The following is an 18,449-nucleotide window of genomic DNA, read 5'->3' as shown; positions in this document are numbered from 1 at the left end:
AACAAAGAGGGCGTTCGAATGAAACGGAAAGACAAAACAAACGAAGCGAGAAAACCCGCCTGTGTGACAGGCAAGAAAACACAACGGGACAGAAATTATGTTGTCTGGCAACGCGAACCCGCTATGGCGCAGCTTTTTAATTTATACCAGGCTGTCGGCAGCGTTGCGAATTGAGCCGCAATTCCTTCTGGGAGCAAAATATGGACTTGAAAGTGCTCGGACTGGATCGATAGTTTGGCCCTCACTCAGCAAAGAGCGACCACGAATCGGCATCTGCACTCTTCTCTTGTTTTGCTCGTAAAAGTACTCGAGGTGAACTTGAAGCGTATTTCTGGCGAGTCGTATATAATATCCGATTCGTGAAATATTTCTCACGAGCTCGATGCAGCGCGATTTTGCACCTGCGCTTGAAGAACGTGCATATTGCAAGGGGATGCAAATAAGGCGTTATTCAGCTCGCTTTCCCGGTCACGTCGAAGGAGGTTACGAGAATGGATGCTTTAAATATACTATTTCGTCATGCTATAAATTCTGGGTGTCTACTGCATAGACATAAGGCGAGGAAGATAAGATGACATCGTGCGCTTTAAGGATTCGACGTCAGCTTTATGAATTGCCTATATAGAAATTTGTGTGATTTACCGCGTAGGTCAAAATCAATAATTCTGTATGTTAGTCACCTACTTTACTTCAGCTAAATTCGTGAACAGTGGTTAAATATCGATAACGAAATAAGTAAAAGCCTTTGTCACAAAATAAAGGTAAACGAAATAAACATACAAAAGCTGGATATGAGCTGGTTCACTAATAAGAACAGCAACGACCAGCTCAGTCAGCTCGATTAGCTCTCTGATCACAGGCTGAAATGATGCGATGAAAGCTCTTTATTTACACGCTATTGGGAAAATGAAATTGAACATTGCACGGCGATATGCATGGATATTTTATTGTGCGGAATATTCAGTTACCGCCGTTACAACAAAGAGAAAGAATGAGCTCGGACCACAGTGCCTTCTAGCGGCCGTACGCGGCAGTTTTTTTGTTTCTTTTCTTTTAACACCGGTGCAGCAGTTCAAAAGTGCTACAGGTCATTGATAGTACAGGAACACGAACATCAAGGTTTGCTTCCCTTGCATATTTTTTTGTAAGCGAGTCTTTTCGCCATTCTTCACCGCAGCGTGGTCTCGATTCCCTTGACACACAGCTGTGTCCGTGAAGCATTTTTCGCGCAGCCTGCGTCGCGTTCGCAGCAAGGAAGAAACAAGCGAAAGGAAGGGTGTAATACAATCCGGCTTCATGCATATATATATATATATATATATATGTATATACATAGACGTATGTATATATATCGGTATGTGGCGGCGCGATCTGCTTCAAATGCTGCGTGACGCGGGCTACACTTTTTATGCGAGTTGCAGAGCAGTAGCGCACGGCACATTTCGTCCGCGCGGCGGCAGCGGCTGCTGTCAAGCAGCACCGACGTTCGTGCATCGCTTTGACAGTTTAATTTAGGAGAAAGCTTCTCAGCCGAGCACCTTGTCGCTCGCACTTTGCCAAGAATACTCTATGCACCAACGTGTTGCATGCACGAAAATGACCCGTTGCACCAATACGTGCGTGTTTTTTTTTTGTTCCGTGTTTGCGCCGCGAAGCAACTGTTGCTATGAGTGTGTCGCCAAAATGTTGTGTCCGCTCAGCCAGACATCCCATTCCAGAATCCTTTATTGATAGCGATTCCCATGGTGCTTCCTACACTCGCGCGCTATCGTCTGCGCGACACCACAGAGTGGCGTACAGACGTGGGCTGATGGAGAGTAAGGAGTGGGGGACAAGGGGTTAGTACGCGTCCTGGGCCCACTTCAGGTGGGAACTGTGTCGACGTTCGTCTGGAAAGTCTTCGGAAAACCCAGGGAAAACCTCAGATGGCACAGCCGGTGGGAAGGAGCTGGTCGGTTACGCGATGAAACGTAGTTCGCATTCGTTTGCTGTATAAAGTAAATATGAAAATGCGGCAGAAACATTAAACGGGTCACGAAGACGATCATAGCAATGGGCGACGGGAGCGAAAAAAAATATGGACGTGTGAAGGACATCGTTTAATTATTGTTATCAATACATGACGCCTATATACGTATATACACACAATGTCCTGTACAGTCCTGCAGACTGCGACTTCGCAATATGGTCGCGGACAATAATGGTTAACGCAGCAGTCGGGGTATGCATTTCTTTAAGCGTTCTTAAGAAGTGTTTCGGAGTTAGGACACTGAAGACGTTGAGGGGCTAGGATCTTCATAGAGACTTTAAGGAGCGTTTAGATATCGGAAGGAAATACTATTTATACATTTACCAGTGCTCGAAACTCTATACCACCGGAGAACAACGAAGAAAAACTTCTTTCGTGCTGTCTTTTGACATATCTTCACAGTGGTTATTGTCCTGACAAATGTCGTGTACAGGTCCCGTACAGGTCGTATACAGGAGGGTGGCTCTGGCAGCAACATGCACGGCCATCCTGTCGTCATGCTTGGCTGCATGCGTCTCTCGTTGTTGCGATTGGTGATCCGAAAACAGTAAGCAGTCCGGTGAAGTTTCGAGTATAACGAGCTATAAAATCGAGTATAACCCGCTCCGAATGGCTATCGCACTTGTTTAATGTCATTTCGTGTACCCCGCATCGTCCACTGACAGAAAGATAAGCGTGACACAGTGCGGTTACCAGGGGTGAATGAGCTGCTAGAAAACGTATATTGCTGCGCATGAAATACTTTTATGTGTTTACGCTTTGCACGACAAATCCGTGAAGTAGTTGGGCGAAACAAATGGGATACTTTTACTTCTCGAAGTTTGAACTATCACCATGAATGACCCTTCGATGCATTCAGCGAAATAGGTTCCAATTGAACCTCTGTATGCAAGGGGATGAGTCGACTTATCCCCTTTTTACTATTTTGGCTGCAATGGCATCTACATACCAGTGTGTACCAGCCAAAGAAAATTTAGGACCGTATTGCAATTTATTGGCCTGCTACAGGAGGGTAAGAAACGGGAAATTTTCTCAGTTTGGGATTTATCGACTTATCCCCTTATTGCATACAGAGGTTCAATTGTCCTCGTGAGCAGGGAAACGAAACAGTTAATTTCTGCCAAAGCGTGACAGCGGGCTAATTTTGTTCAACAACAAAAAAAAAATAAATAAAAGAAAATAAAACATTCTGACCACGATATACTTGACCTTAGAAAAGTGAGAGCTAACGCTTTTGGTTCCCAAGGCCTTGTATGAAAGAGCGTTATGTGTTGTGTTGATCTTCCACATGCGCATCACATCCAAAAGGGGAGGCGGGGGCGGGTTTTGCAGTTTCCACGGGGCCCACCCGTCACTGCCGGATGGACCTATGCTATAAATAGGAGCAGCTTCCTCGTCTGCTAAGGCCACCACCATTCAGTGCTGCTGCATACGAACGTCCAAAGGTGTTTATTTGAGACGGCGCGCGTGCACGCTTTCCCCATTTTTTTTCTTCTTCTTCGTCGGACCCTTTGACGCTTGCAGCGTAAACACGGCTGCAAGAATGTCGGCGGTAAACACAGATAGGCAGCGGCGATGTCGTATAACGCTTCGTGTGATTCTTTTAACGCGAAAGAGTGCTTGGGAAACACTTGGCCAAGATGTTGTAACGGCGTTGTAAACGGAAGATGACTTGAGGATAAGAGATGCATTTTGGTTTTGCTTCGCTGAGGTGTGCGCATAAGAGAACATGCATCGTTTCTGCTCGGCGTGACCCGGTATCTTGGGCCGCATTCAATGGGCATGGTGTTCAACTCTTGTTTTATCATTGCCGGAAGGGCTTACCACAGGAATACCGGTCGCGCATTTTCTGAAGCGCCGCGGAGTTGACCTGGGTTCGAATCCGGACGTCGGCTGTGCTGTGTAGGTGTTTCATCTGGGTTTTCCTCATTCGGGCTTTGAGACGAATGTCTGCACAGTTCCCTGAAGTCAGCCCAGGACACACGGTCCCCCCTCCCTTCCCCCGTGCAACATGCAACGTGCCGTCCGGCAGGTAGACCGTTCGAGAATACCACACCACCACCGCGGAATTGAATCACAATTTAGGATTTAAAATCATAACATGATTTAAAAAGAAATAGTATGAACGTTATCACTACAATCATAAGTATCATTATATCTCAGAATGTTCAGCTCAGAAAGTCGGAAGAAGTCAGTTCGGTCAGAACGTTCGGCTAGGTGGTTACCGTACGTACTGAACGGAGAGGGAAAACTCGAAAACGTCACTGGACGAGCTCGTATTATGGATCAATTCAACCACAATATTGAGTACGGGAAAAGGTAAAGGCGAAGCGCTGGTGACAACTTCCGTCAGAGGACGGAAGAAGTATAGGTATACCTTGAAAATATTTTTAGATGTTCAAGGAATCCACCCTCCCTGGGCCGTTCTCGTGTATCACTACTCAAAGCGGATCAAGAGAAGTGTAAAGCAGTCGCCTATTTTTCACTTAAACGCGCAGCGTATATCAGCTGTTCGCTTGCGGTTTTCCCACTGGTAGTGGCTCGTTGTGGAGACCTCATAAATTGTAGTCGTCATTCAAAATGTCTTCGTAAGTATGTGACGACGTGCTTAAAAAAAATTATTCGCTCTTGATGCTCGTGAAAGTTTGACAAGGCGTTTCTCAACGTATGTCTTCAGGAGTGTCGTCTGTGAAAGGGGGAATGGCATACACGGACTCTTCCGTTCTACGCAGCCATCAGCGCGACAATTTAACGTCCTTTTTACAGCCTCGCTAATGGGCATAAAACGCGACTCTCGATAAAATAAGCCTTCACTGACACGCATAAACGCCGCCCGTTTGGAGATAGGCGCTGAATCTGTCGCACGTCCACGCTCATAACGTCGTGCAACTCAAAGCATCGTCCACCTTTCCGGCCGCGTACGACTTTACCCCCCTCCGCCCCCTTTGGAATGGTTGTTGGACTACTCTGACACATTGTGGTTTCCGAAACCTGGATAATGTGCGCAGAGCTACATTTCGGAGGCAGGGCTGAGCGGTGCCTGTCATACTGGCGCATGTGAAAGCAGTGACAGGATGGTATGACGAGATATGTCATTGTGATTATTTCTGTGATCGTTTCGTGCGTGCTGAAGGTGTACGAAGGCAAATTGAATAGGTTGCCTCAGCAGTGAAGGTCCAAGCGCGTAGAGGGCCTTGTTGCCATAGGTAACCGATTTCTGCACTAGTTAAGCACGTGCATGTTACAGCTAAGAAATTGTAGTACAAATTACTATGGAGTGACATTTTGATTTTCGGATACAATGCAGCTGGAAAGTACGATTCTGAGACAAAATCCAATATTAGAGGTACAGGAAAATATTTTGCGAGATAAGCCTTTTCATATATACTTTTTAAAATAATAATATGATATTACATTTTAAATAATATCATAAATTGTTAAACGAATAAACAAACGTTGCTACGCTCTCAATCCGCTCGTCAGTCAACGAATAATAATTGTAATAGTAGACTGCGCACAAAATTTCATGTTCAAAGCTCGCTTAAAAGATAAGAGACACAGCATATGGAATATTCAGACGCAAATTCGCCTTCTGGCGAGCAAATTATTCGTGCTTCTCGTACACGAGCATCTGCGGCGTATAACAGAGCTTGGGTCCGACCACACTGGGAGATGAAATGTGGCGAGTGGCCCACCCCGTCAGCCTTCCTCCAAATTCGATGCGCATCGAGGTAGGCCATACATCATCGCGATGGGACTGTCAAATGGGTGCTCCACCTCCTCCTCTCTCGCCTTCTCCAATCCCTTCCCACACGGATGTACTTTAAAGCCGAGACAAACCGAGTTTCACATTCCTATATATACGCGGTCTTCGCTCCGTTTCCTTTTCGTTTCTTTCTTCTCAATGTGTATATTCTTTTGCGCAGGACCGAGCTCTGCACGCTTGACCTGAAATCTTTCGAAATTCCAGTCGAGCAGATCTCCAGAAGAGTCGATCCCATAGGGCCCGCGCCTTTATTTCTTTCGTTTTTTAGTGTTAGTCCGAAGGGTTTCTTTCTGCGTGTACGTTTATAACGGGGAAATCTAAGTCAGCTGTATACGGTGCCAGAGCCCTGTATCGTATAGAGCCATGTTCCGAGAGGGGAGGGGGGAGGAAGAAGTAGGACTGTTTCGGATCGATAGAACAGCGGGGATATGGGAGAGTGCGGTGTCTCCGTCCGATTTATCTCTCTTTCGGAGTTGTACGGGAGATTGCGCAACGATCATTTCAGAAGGATTTAAGATCTCTTCCCCTACACTGGCAGTGAGAGGATAGGAGAACGAAGTCCTTGTTTTTTTGTTTTCTTTTTTGGTTTTTAAAGTTTGAATAAGTTCGCTCTGTTTCGTCGGATTGGATTGAAGGTAAAAATAGTATGGGTATTGTGTCTTCTAGAACTTCCTGCTCAATGTGTCCCTATCTTTGTTGTATAAGTACAGCGTCGCGCGAACGCGACTAAAATTGTCTCGCAGTGCAGTGCGCTTGCCAAAGTTCTCTTCAAGGTTCACTCGGAGAACCCGGAAAAACGAATGAGGTGTTGAAATGCTAGAATGTGTCAGCCAAAAAAAACGAGCGATACTTCTTCGAGAGCGCCAAGATGAAATCGCCAGATCGATTGGCAAGATAACGGTGCACGTAATTTCTTTCTTCTTTTTTCTTTCTCGCATGATTCTGGCTACGACGTGTACGGACATCTTTACCGGAGGCAAGGTCACCCCCCTTCCCCCCTTCCCCTATATTAATGGACATGACAAAACCCCGTGGAACTATATGATATTTTGGCACTTCCTTTTCCGAAAGGAACGCATCGGTCGCAGACCTGGCACTGATAAGACGTCGCCCCGCGAATACAAATGACGAAAGGGTCCCCGAGGAAGAAGCCAGCCGTTGCGGTGACCGGGTCTGAGTGCTTCGGCAGGTCTCGGCGTTGTATCAATAGATTTCGATCAGGCTCGTCAATTGCCAACTGTGTACAGAACGCAAGTTGCCGCGCTGGCGGAGCAGAACTGGCTGTGTGTGTGCGGCAATTTCGTTCTGGTCTGCGACATCGGTCGGTCGGTCATGCGCGGATTCCGCCCATACTGGTTTCGATAAGGAACTTCAAAGGTCGTTTGCACGGACATATCACCTCCGATTAAATATATATATATATATATTTGCTTTTTAATTTGAGCTGCACGTGGTGTGAGTGATATGGTAATGAGGACAGGTATTGCGCCCGTGATGGTCTGTTTTTGTTGTGATCACATCTGATGCCCGTCTCGCTGTTAAGCGGTTGTACTTTATGACGTCTTGGCGTTCTCAGATACCATCCATGCACGATGCTCTACGTGAATACACTTGGGGTGGGTGCAGACCTGTACGTAACGCGTTACAGGTAACCATTTAATTTTTGTTTTGCGTAATTTTGCGAATAATCTATTAGTTTTGCGAGCAAGTAATTTTTCAAGTAATCTGATTACCATTTTGTATAATCTATTACTTTTCGACTAAGCTTAATTCACAGGCGAAACCAACCCACAGGCCCCATCACAGCCTTTCCTATATGATTTGCTTTCCACCACAATATGTAGAGGTGTCATAAGAAAATTTATTAACATCACACATTGGCTGGTTGCGTTGCTGGGACTGACTTTTGACTGCCTGGGTACACTTAACCTGGTTGGTTTGGTGTGGTTTTAAGAAAAAAATAAAATGGAGATTTTGGCTTCACTAGTGTAAGGCCCGCAACTCCACATCACTTGCACTCAGTTACTTTGGTGGAAAACTCCTGTAATGATGGTGCCAATGAAAATGAGGAGGATGATGGCGACGATGATGCTGATGATGATGATTAGTGGTGGTGGTGATTCTGACAGAACACAAGTACACACACACTGAGATGTCACAAAATGCGCATACACGCAACACGCAAACAGTCGAACAGCAAAACCCACAAAACACACATATAGGCTCAAAACTTGTTGTCTGCATCAATGTCACGGAAGAATTTGACGGGGAACGCCCGGTGTCTGACACTGTAATTCCAGAACCCAAGTACTTCACCTCTTCCTTAACCTCTTCCTACCACAACCCACTGTTTGTACAGCAGATCAAGTTTCTTAGTTAGTCACCTGGAACTTCCAAGTTAGAATGTAGCGCTGCTGAGCGCTTCAATTGTGAACACCTCAAGAGTCAATCAACTCCTTGGAAGGAGATGCACAGAGAGCTTGCTCAGAACCAGATTTGTACGTAACGCGTTACAAGTAATTGCGTTATTTGTAGTCAATTCCTTTTTTGACTAATTTTCCGAGTAATCAATTACATTTTTGAACCAGTAATTTCTCAAGTAATTCGATTACAATTTGGAGTAATCAATTACTTTTGAAGTAGAGTCTGACTCAAAACAACAATGTTCTGTGACAAATTTCCTGTGTCTTTGTTGGGCTATTCTACTGTAGTAAGCGGAAAAAAATATTATTGCTTACTTCTCACGCGGGAGTCTTTCGCGCTATTTCAGCTGTCCCAATCACTTGTGAGTTGAGCTTTTTTTTTTTTTTCGGGCGGAAATTTTTGCAAGAATTGAAAGTAAATCGTTACTTTTATACTCATTACTCAATTATATTCGGAGTCGAGTAATTTGTAACGGTAATCAATTACTTTTGCTAGACGAGTAACGGTAACGGTAATCAGTTACTTTTTTGGAGTAACGGGCACAAGTCTGCTTTAACACTGAGCTCGTAGTTGCGTGTCCTTCCTCTTCGACACTGCCATGCCGACTAGCTTCCTGATTTATCGCCATGGCTTCAGCTTTTCGGAAATTTTTATGGTGAGATGGAGAGGCGAACACAATGTGCTGTTTAAATGCAGCTCCTATCCTGTTCAAAGGCGACGAACTCCGATCTCAGAAAGAAAGAGCAAGAAAGGGTCAATGTATGTGTAATTTCACGAACCTCAATTAGCCATATGACCTATTATTACCGAAACTAATTACCGAAAGTAACGGTCGAAGTAACGCGTTACATTTTTAGCCGTTACCTGATTACAATTTTAGCCGAGTAATTTGTATCAGTAAAACATTACTTTTGTTACTACAGTAATAGTAACAGTAACCAATTACCTATTTCGAGTCACGCGTACAAGTCAGGGTAGACTTCTTTACGAATCAGCGATGGTGCTGTCCGTATACTGAAAACTTCAGCTTCGCGTATACTTCACTTGTGTATCGCTTGTGTTGACTGAACTCTGTACCGATTTTCTTGTAGGCAGCATTCTATAAAGTGTGCAGCCGCCTTAAACGGTTATCTTGAACGTATACAGTGAATACATCTTTCTTTATATATATATTACCTTCGCGCCAGCAGAGAAAGAATTGTGGTTTAAAAAAAGCAACAGCCAAGCCCTGAAGTATTAGTGAGTTTTAATATAACGTACGCTGTCGCCCTTTGCGTACGTAGAGGATATCGTGGTGGTTCTGCGCAGTGCGCAAAGCTCTGCTTGTGTCTTGCGCATGCGCAGAACCACTAACGCTATCCCTTACGTACACAAAGGCGACAGCGTACGATGCACTAAAATTTTCCATGTCACCCCTTCTGTGGTTGAAGTGTCGTTGCTTAATCACATCACGTTTGTCCATTGTGGATTTATGCCTTTGCCCGTCTACGGCATTGTTCGCGTCTGTGGCATCAATGGCGTCTGTCCATTTGAACTATTTGATAAGCGGGAACTATAGATAACATTGGGAAGGGGCTGGCGCAGTGGAGCACGAAAGGCGGTCCGTCATTGGTCTGTCATATTGGTCACTAATTTTTGGGAGACATTTGCGAAACAGTGTGTTTGCATCGGCGGTTCTGCAATGTCCTTCACTTTGTGTACCCATTGACCGTCAATCACTCGTTAGTACCTTTGAGCGTATCCCTACGTTTCTAGCCGTTTGAAGTCACCTTGGGAATTTAGGGGTTTTCGCGGTCATCTGCTTGTATGTGCAGACGAGTAAATCGTTTGGGGAGAAAAAATGTTCGTAGTTGCGCTAATCAGTGTTCGGGCAATCCAAATCTTGAGCAAGAGCGGTTGTAACTGTGACGGGTTGAAAATATTTTCGGATACGTCCTGATTTTATTTTCCTTAAAGACCCGAGACATGGGTCGCGGGAAAAATTAAGACTGCTCGGACGTTCTTTATTTGTCAGTTTCACGTAATAAATGTAACCAGTCGGTTCAACTTGTACCATCGTTTTCGACTCATTCCCTCGCATGATTTCCGACGCCCATCATCAGACCCGGAGGCATCTACGTATACGTCAACGTGCAGCCATTGGAAACATCACAGAGACAGGACTTGGAGAAATCTATCTGTTGTTGCGAACACATGCATATAGCCGTCGCCAACGAAACGAACATCTCGAAGTCCCTTTTCCAAGGTCCGACCGCGTCTGGCACATTGTTTACGCATCCTGTAGTTCGAGTGAATGACAAAAACAGGAAAAAAGTCTGACTTTCGGCCGATCCACTTCCGTACTACTTTTGAAGGCAAAATCTGGAAATTTACGATCCTCTCGTCGGGGTGTCTCGGGACAAAAATCGCGGAGGAAGACTCGCCGTGACATCTGCGGCCAAAATCGTGCCTACTTTTCTTTCCTGGCCCCCAGATCCGTGTGACGTGGCTCCCCAGAGAAACCTTTCGCTATTGTCCCCCAGCTTTTACGACTTGAGGCAAGGAAAGAGGGGTCTCTCCCTCTCGCTCGGAGAGAGAGAGATGGTCCCAACGGTGCGCTTTGGGGTCGACGTATTTCTCCGTGACCGCTGCAGAGGGCGACACCGGTACCGTATACTCTGCGATTTTGCATTACACGGAAAGAAAAGGCCGCGAATCGGTTCGGGAATTTTTCGCAGCCCTTGAATAGTTTACTCTACGGAACCTGTTCTGAAACTGTATGCAGAACCACCACCGCGAGTAATTATTGAGTAGCTGACTACACTTTACTGCAGCGGTACGATGATGATGATGATGATAATAACGATGGCAGTAAAAAAGAACATGGAAATGCAGCTGATAAAATAGCATAAAGGAACTCGATACTGTACTAAAGTCTGAGTTTGGGCAAAAAAAGGAGAACGGAAGACACAGAAGGACTCAGACATGGGGCTCCACCTGAGACACAAAGGACGTGACACATGGCCTCTAAAATATGTGAAGGTTAAGTCTCTCTGGTATATTACGAAATCACATGAGTTGACGTTGCGCGGTATGTCGATGGACGGCAGGTCCAACACCCTCATTACGTCAAACGGCCATTTCGTCTGCTTTGTCTCCCCGCCGCGCCGCCTGCCGGTTAGGTGTGAAAACGGTTCCACTCCGTCCGGGTGCGATGTGAGTCCTCTGTCGATAAAGACGTTGAGGACGTTGATGAGGTTGCTACGACAATCCAGTGTAGAAAGGAGTTCCCGAATGTGACATTAGTGAGTTTTAGTATACCGTTGATAAGGTTATCGTGTGTATCTCGTAGTCGCGCGTGACTCCGAGATACTACTACTGACCGAGATACTGACGTCAGATAGTGACTGACGGTTCGACGCAAGCCAGGTTATCAACGGTCTGCTAAAACTCTCTATTCACTCGTACACGGCGAAGTAATGGTTTACCGATCGGGGAAATGGTGGCGATGGAGCTATGTGGGTGTTTTCTAGTCTTAGACTTTATACTTCCTGATCGTTTTTCAAACACATGTCGAAGGGTAAATGTCACTGAAATATTTCTTACTTATTTTGCTTAATTTTTATTTCTGAAAACGTAACTTATACAGATAAGCGCACCACCTAAGCAGCACAATGTACTGAAAATCCAAGTACATGGGTGGCGGTTGGCAGGTGCCTTATCACTGTAGTGCTTAGTTTCCCAGATTGGCCCACAAAAAGAAAAAGAAAGAAAGGCAAGCGACCTTGATCTACACGTCCACCTCTATGCACTCGCCCATTGTGCTGCGTCAGTAGGAACGTATACCAAATAGCGATTATGTATCGCTATAGCGCGCGTCACATAAATATGTGCATATGTCAGTTCACCATCGTAAGAACGCGAGTTTTACTGTAAGTCACCTGGAGCTGTCTTGTCACATCTTAAAGTATATTTTGCTTCGCGCTCAAAATCAAGCGTTCAAACACAAAACCGAGCAAAAAAAAAAAAAAAAGAAAGCAAGGAAAAACGAATTACCAAACTTTTCATTCACTGTTTAGTAACACGAATTGTTGAAAGCGAGTGTCAGCAGCATGTATATATGTGAATTGACGTGCCTGCCTTTTGGATCTCACCCAGATCCATATCTTCTGTACCCCCTCGCAGTTCCTGTGTCCGAGGCCCTGACGCCCAACCCTCTGGAGTGGACGGGAAACGTGACGGTGCGCAAGAAGCGTAAGCCTTACTCCAAGTTCCAGACCTTGGAATTGGAGAAGGAGTTTCTCTTCAACGCGTACGTGTCCAAGCAGAAGCGCTGGGAGCTGGCGCGAAACCTCAACCTCACCGAGCGACAAGTCAAGATTTGGTTCCAGAACCGCCGCATGAAGAGCAAGAAGAACAGCCAGCGTCAAAACTCCGAGCACAACGCCGCTAACGCCGCCGTCGTCGCGGCCAAGTAGTTGACGACCCATAATACACTGAGCAACCTCAAGCTCCGTCTCATGATCTCCGCATCGGACACCACTGTGTGCTTCAACAATTGTGTTGCTGACTGCAACTGTGTACATATGAAAAGAACCGCGTGAGAACAGTGACTTGTCTCGCCGATGCCATCACCTCCCGCCGAGCCATCCCTCGTAAGTCGTTACATTCACCCACTACCTCCATCCCTTCTCCCTTATTCAGAGGGGCTTCCTGCTGCTTTGTCTCATCGTTCCTCATGTGTAGATATATCAGTGTGCCGAAAAAGAACGCTTATAGTGATGCCCAAGAGTCAAGTATTGCCAAATCGCTAGCGGCCTCTTCATTCTGGTCAGAAGGAATCACGCTGTGAACTGGACCGGTGTCAACCCCGCCATGTCATTCAAGTGTGTTGCAGCCCGATGTGTATACCTTTAAAGAAGGGCTCGAACAACGTGCCAACAGTAGCTTTACCTTCATTCTCACGAGTCCAGTGGATCGTATTTCCTATATGATCAAGACGTGAGACTCGGTGATTTACAATGTATAAATACCTGTTCTCTGTCTGTTCTCTTGGTTACGTTTAATACTGTCGCTAACATATATGGTCTTCGTCACAGCACCTGTTGTCGTACACTCTGTGTAAGCAAATTGTGGGTATCTTTTGTTCGAGTAATGGCGAACACGACGTGCGAGTAGATGGTTAAATCCATGAAACTATTGGGCGATGTCTCGAACATTTTTAGCGCGGGCATTATGGTATTGAACGCTTCGACCAGCAGTATTCAGCGCTTGCACGAACGCATGCAGAGCTGAGGACAATACAACAATATCACATCTAATTCCCAGGTAATTGTTATGAATATTTTTTTCGAACCGCTGAAACTCACCACGTGTAAGCGAACTTCTCAGAGTATAAAATGTGCTAAGATGCTTCAGGCTTGCCCCAAGCTTAATTAGAAATAGAAAATTGCTTGATTGTATGAAATATATATGTTGATACAACTTAAAAAAACTGGCAGTTCGTTATCTTGCCTTCCCTGGTACGCCGCCGTCTGTTCAAGATCACCCGTCCCCTTAAATTATTTCGCGGGGTCCACTCTCTCGTTTCCCCGTTCCGTTTTATTTACATATACCTTTTTTTTGCAAATCAGTGCGTGAAATTGAAATTGGGTCTTGCAGGTAAAGACTCCCAATGCCAAACAAGGGCTGAGCCCCAAAAGCAAAAGGCAGGGTCGACCGAGAGCATTTCATGACGGGAGCAAAGGGGTGGCCTGTAGAACCATTCGCCGCTCCGCCTACCGTGTCGCCCTGGGGCGGACGATGGGTGCGGCCACTGCACGCACTTATTAAGCACATTTTCGAAGCAACCGTCATTGGTGGCTGCTAGTGATGCAAGGAGGTGCATTGTAATAGCTAGGATATGATGAAGGATATTTTTATTGCCAACTGTAGGATGGGACAAGACTCAATGCTTGCCCACATCACAAGGTGGGTATTTCACGACTTCACAGGGAGTCAGTGCCGGGATCTACGAATCCCCGTGCCGTGATCCCCTCAGAAGGGCCGCCAAAGACACCTTTTGGGCAAGAAGAAGCCTCTTTAGGGCAACAGGAGAGAGAAAGAAAATAAAAATTACAGGGTGGGGCGCAAATTTCCCCCCACTTGTCCCCCCCCCCCCCCCGGAGACGAAAAGTAGACGCCGTCTCTACAGGGAGTAGTTCTAGTCTAATACCCCTTGACACACGGGCACGTTTGAACTCCTTTACGCATAGGGACTGCTAACTGAAAGGCGTTGCGTGACGTGACACACGGCAAAGTAGAACCTCCTTTTACGAAGCGGTCCTTTTGGGAAGCTGAGATCGGCGATCTCCTTTTCATCTGTAAAGGCGTATGGCGTAGCCTCGAACGAAGGGCGATACAACGACAATAATCTGGAACGAAGGTTATACCGTGTTTTCATTTTTCAAGTACTCGAAGTCTGCGTGCAGATATTGCAGCTACAGTACATGTTTTGAATTCATTCGTCGTATTGTTATGCTTACTATTACTATGTCGTGCGTGTAGGTTGGTTCTAATGGAAATATCTAGCGCAACATCTTTGGGCATATTTTTCAAACGAAACATCAAAAAGAATTCGCTCTTGCCGTGTGACACTGGCACGAACCCCTTTCGCGAAGGTATCCTTTGCAGCTGTAAAGGACCCCTAATGGTAAATAGTTCAAACGTGTTCGTGTGTCAGGGGTAAATTTTCAGCAATTTGAACTGCCCTGTATCTCTCCGTAGTCGTCTCCCAATGTGATAAGCCGATAACGATATCACACTCGACACCTTTGCTAACCTGAAGTGTCCGCGGGTGTTTCCCACTCGTACCTGCCCTTATTCCTGCTCCCTAAGCACATGGAAATGAAATCACATTCATAGTCTCCCCTTTTGTGTTGAGTGTTGTAACTGACAAAGAAGAAATTCCTGAAGCAAACAAGGTGCAGGGCAGCCATTTTGTTACCTGCAGGCTAAACGAAGTTGATGCATGATGACGCTCGCTTCGGTAGCTATGATGTATGTCTGTGATTATGGTGCTTTCGCTTTCTTGTGCCATACCCTACCTGAATTTCGGTTGAGCACTCGTGAGATAGTTGTGTGAGTTATGCATCTACTTTCTAAGCCACACACGTACCAAAAATATACCTTTTTTTTTTACTCGGAATTTAATAACCCAGTGCATACCTTATGGATGCCTCTCCATGTCTCACTTACCCACTCACCGAATGTAAAGTGTGACTCAGTGTTTCTGCCGATCTGGTGGGTGCATCGCTGTAAAGCAATGTGCGAACGGTGCCAAAAATTGTCTTCTGGAGCGGTCCAATGGAGCCAGGTGCTGATGAACGAATGAATAACATGTACAGATGTTTGCTGAATCATTGTGCATCGATGTCATATGTATATTTTTCTTGCATTGTCACTCAGCAGTATATTTTTTTTGTTATCTGGCAGCATCTCACTGGGCCTGGGTTTATTGATTCGTCAGTGACTATAATAACGAAAATTCTGGCCAACGTTCATGTTCACGTCTGCATGGGCATGCTGATGTGTCCACGGATACATGCTAATTCATCTTGAAATGTGACAAGGCTGTCTCGTTCTAGATAGCTTTCATTCGATGACGTCGTGAGAGCAGCTATTGTGTAAATTGAAAGTCTCATTACCAATTATATGCAAAGAGATAAGAATGCTCCTCTACTCTTGGTAGTTTAACGGCTAGTTGCTGGTTTTCTTTAAATATTCACGCAACCATTCGGCTGGTTGCTGATCTGTTGGCTGCTGAACAATGTGCAGATTTGGCTCGTGTACTCATATTCGGCCCTTTCGTGTATACCCTTTGGCGTGCTCCAATATTTTCATTTTTGGAAATTCATGTTTATTTTTTCTTTGGAAATACACATGAATGGGAAGTTAGCGTTCAGGTTCACACCTCACTTGGACGAGAGAGATATATATAACGGCTGCAAACTTTTCAGGTACGAGAATAGAGTCTCGCGTTGTAACCCAGCCATCAAGTCAAGAGCTGTCGTTCATAGCGTTGCTTTGCAAACAAAATGCTTAAAATCCAACAATAATTAACAATAGGAAGATGCTTTTCTCTTTGCAATGGAATTGAATTGAATTCAATGGAAAAAGCACATTCTATTTGATTTTCATAAATTTAGTTTGGAGGCTCTGCAAGAAGGTTATGTGTTTTTTCTTTTTTTTTTTTTTCAATTCGCTTTCCTAAGTTGAACTCATGTGTAACGTACAACGGTCATAGTATTCCTCGCTTTTATACAGCAAGGCTTCCCTCACTTCAGGTACAGTTATATGAGAATAACAGTCACCGTGCATGACGACCAATGCGTTGTCTGTCCTGGTCTTTTAATGCAGTTAATTTTCAATGTATTTTCTCCTTTTTCATTGCAGCGTAAACCCACAATCAATGACACCCGATAAGTTCAATTTGTTACGTGCTGTATATCACGCTCCGGAACCTTATCAGCAAAGCCCGTCCGGCGTCCGCAACGCCTGGGCCTATACATTTGTGATCGTTGTCACATTTCAAGATATCAAACGTGTGCTGCTGAAATTGAACTGAAAGTTCGTTATTGTACTGTGCCATACGAAGGTTCCTGTTTTCTTTTCGCCGAATTGTTCGTCGATTATTTATTATTCCACAGGGGATCGGAATATTTTCCCCCGATGGCATGTACATATGCGCCGTGTGCTTACCTTGCCACACAACAAAGCTGACTTTCACTAAGGGGTTGTGCGTCTGCGAAGGCTGCTTGGCTCGAAGGCTGTCAGGATTTGTCCTCGTGGGAAAGTGATTTCGGAGGACATGGACTAAAAATGACCATGCGCGCATGAAGCCACCTTGTGCGTGTGCGAGTCTTGAATCGAATAGTCGACTATTCGTTGTGTTCTATTGACAACTCCTCTTGTAAGGTCGAACCACGTGGCTTGACTGTAGCACAGTGGCATGTGGAAGTTTGCATTAGTTTTGAGAGTATCATTATTCACTCATTTTTCATGTATGATACGAGCAGTTGCTCTCCATTGAATCTTCCTGCTCATTAGTAAGTGTTCTTTGTCTGATGTGCCGTGATTTGTCAAAGGCGCGCGAAGCGGCTATTCACGAGAGAGAGAGAGAAAAAAAATACCAATCTGTCTTGTACATGATGTGTGAGTGTATGTACTTATATTGAAGTGCGTATCCATCGTTGAATAAACACAATGTCGACAAATTACGAAAACTTTATTGGTAATTATTTGTCCAGCTCGTTGTGAGTTGCAGCAGTGTTTGCATGCGATCCCATACTGGTAAGTCTGACAGTGCGTGAAGTATTACCACGGCTGCTCTTTCGTTTTCTTCAGCATTTTCAGCATTCTCAGCTGAGGGTTCTATGCGCAGTTATTGTGTTATCCGAATTCATTGTGCATTTATTGGCAGCGTAGCGCACTGACTTACAAACGGAAAGCAGAACGAGTGTCTAAAAGGTCACAGAGTGAGGCAAACAAATCCGCCTTCACCACGCGGGTATAGCCTGCTGTTGGTAAAGACCCAAAACTTTTCCCGAAAACACAAATTGGCTCAGAAAACGAGGTTCTCCGAGCTATATTCTCCCTTCACCTGAACTTTGGATCCACGTTCTGCACATGCCAACAAAACTGAATTGTCGTTTTCGTTTTACTGTGGAAGCCAGTTGTATTCTTTTTTTTAAATTCCATGTTAGTGCCGCGAGGCAACTGTGGCTCTAGCCGTATTCAATCAACATGAGCTGCACCGTAGATGACGCGGTGCTATAGCAGCAGCTGCTGTCATGCATGCGGACGAGGGTTTTCTCGTGACAAAGCGTCGCTGAACTATCCATATCATACTGCAGTATGTTGCACACTGAACTATCCATGTATAGGGATCGGTTGCACAGAGAATCGAATTATTGCAAAAACCATCTAGAGCAGTCTTCAGTTCCAGAAAAGTGGTCTGCAGTAAAAAAGGAAGGGAAGGATAAATAAAACCCACTACAAAGAAGAAGGAAAAGAAATCGCCTTCGGTGTTCACAACTATTCGCAGGCATTTGGGGGGGGGGGGGGTATATTTAGAACAAAGAGAAAAGAAATGGAGGAAACGTAAGCCAAATGGCATCTGAACTTGCTATTGCTAAAAAAAAGAGAAAAAGAAGCGAAAGAAAAGAAAGAAAGGAAAGAACAAAGGTCCATACCAGAATCTATGGCCGCACT

At 45.2% G+C, this 18,449-nt stretch overlaps 1 protein-coding gene across 4 annotated transcripts in view; it reads left to right on the top strand.

The window, feature by feature from the left end:
* The window catches only part of LOC135386075 (homeobox protein abdominal-B-like), a 53,624-nt gene extending 36,169 nt beyond the window's left edge, over positions 1 to 17,455 (top strand). For 3 of the 4 annotated variants that reach the window (XM_064615794.1, XM_064615795.1, XM_064615797.1), the window contains one exon: positions 12,357 to 17,455. In XM_064615794.1, coding sequence (XP_064471864.1) covers positions 12,357 to 12,676 — 320 coding nt within the window. In that variant the 3' untranslated portion in view covers positions 12,677 to 17,455. The remainder of the gene's footprint in view (positions 1 to 12,356) is intronic. The other variant, XM_064615796.1, reaches the window with a different exon arrangement.
* Positions 17,456 to 18,449: the final 994 nt, after the last annotated feature.

This window comes from Ornithodoros turicata, chromosome 2 (genome assembly GCF_037126465.1).
Source record: "Ornithodoros turicata isolate Travis chromosome 2, ASM3712646v1, whole genome shotgun sequence".
In the NCBI taxonomy this organism is placed as follows: domain Eukaryota; kingdom Metazoa; phylum Arthropoda; class Arachnida; order Ixodida; family Argasidae; genus Ornithodoros; species Ornithodoros turicata.
The sequence above is the reverse complement of the archived record's forward strand: the minus strand, read 5'-3'. Positions and strand labels throughout refer to the sequence as shown.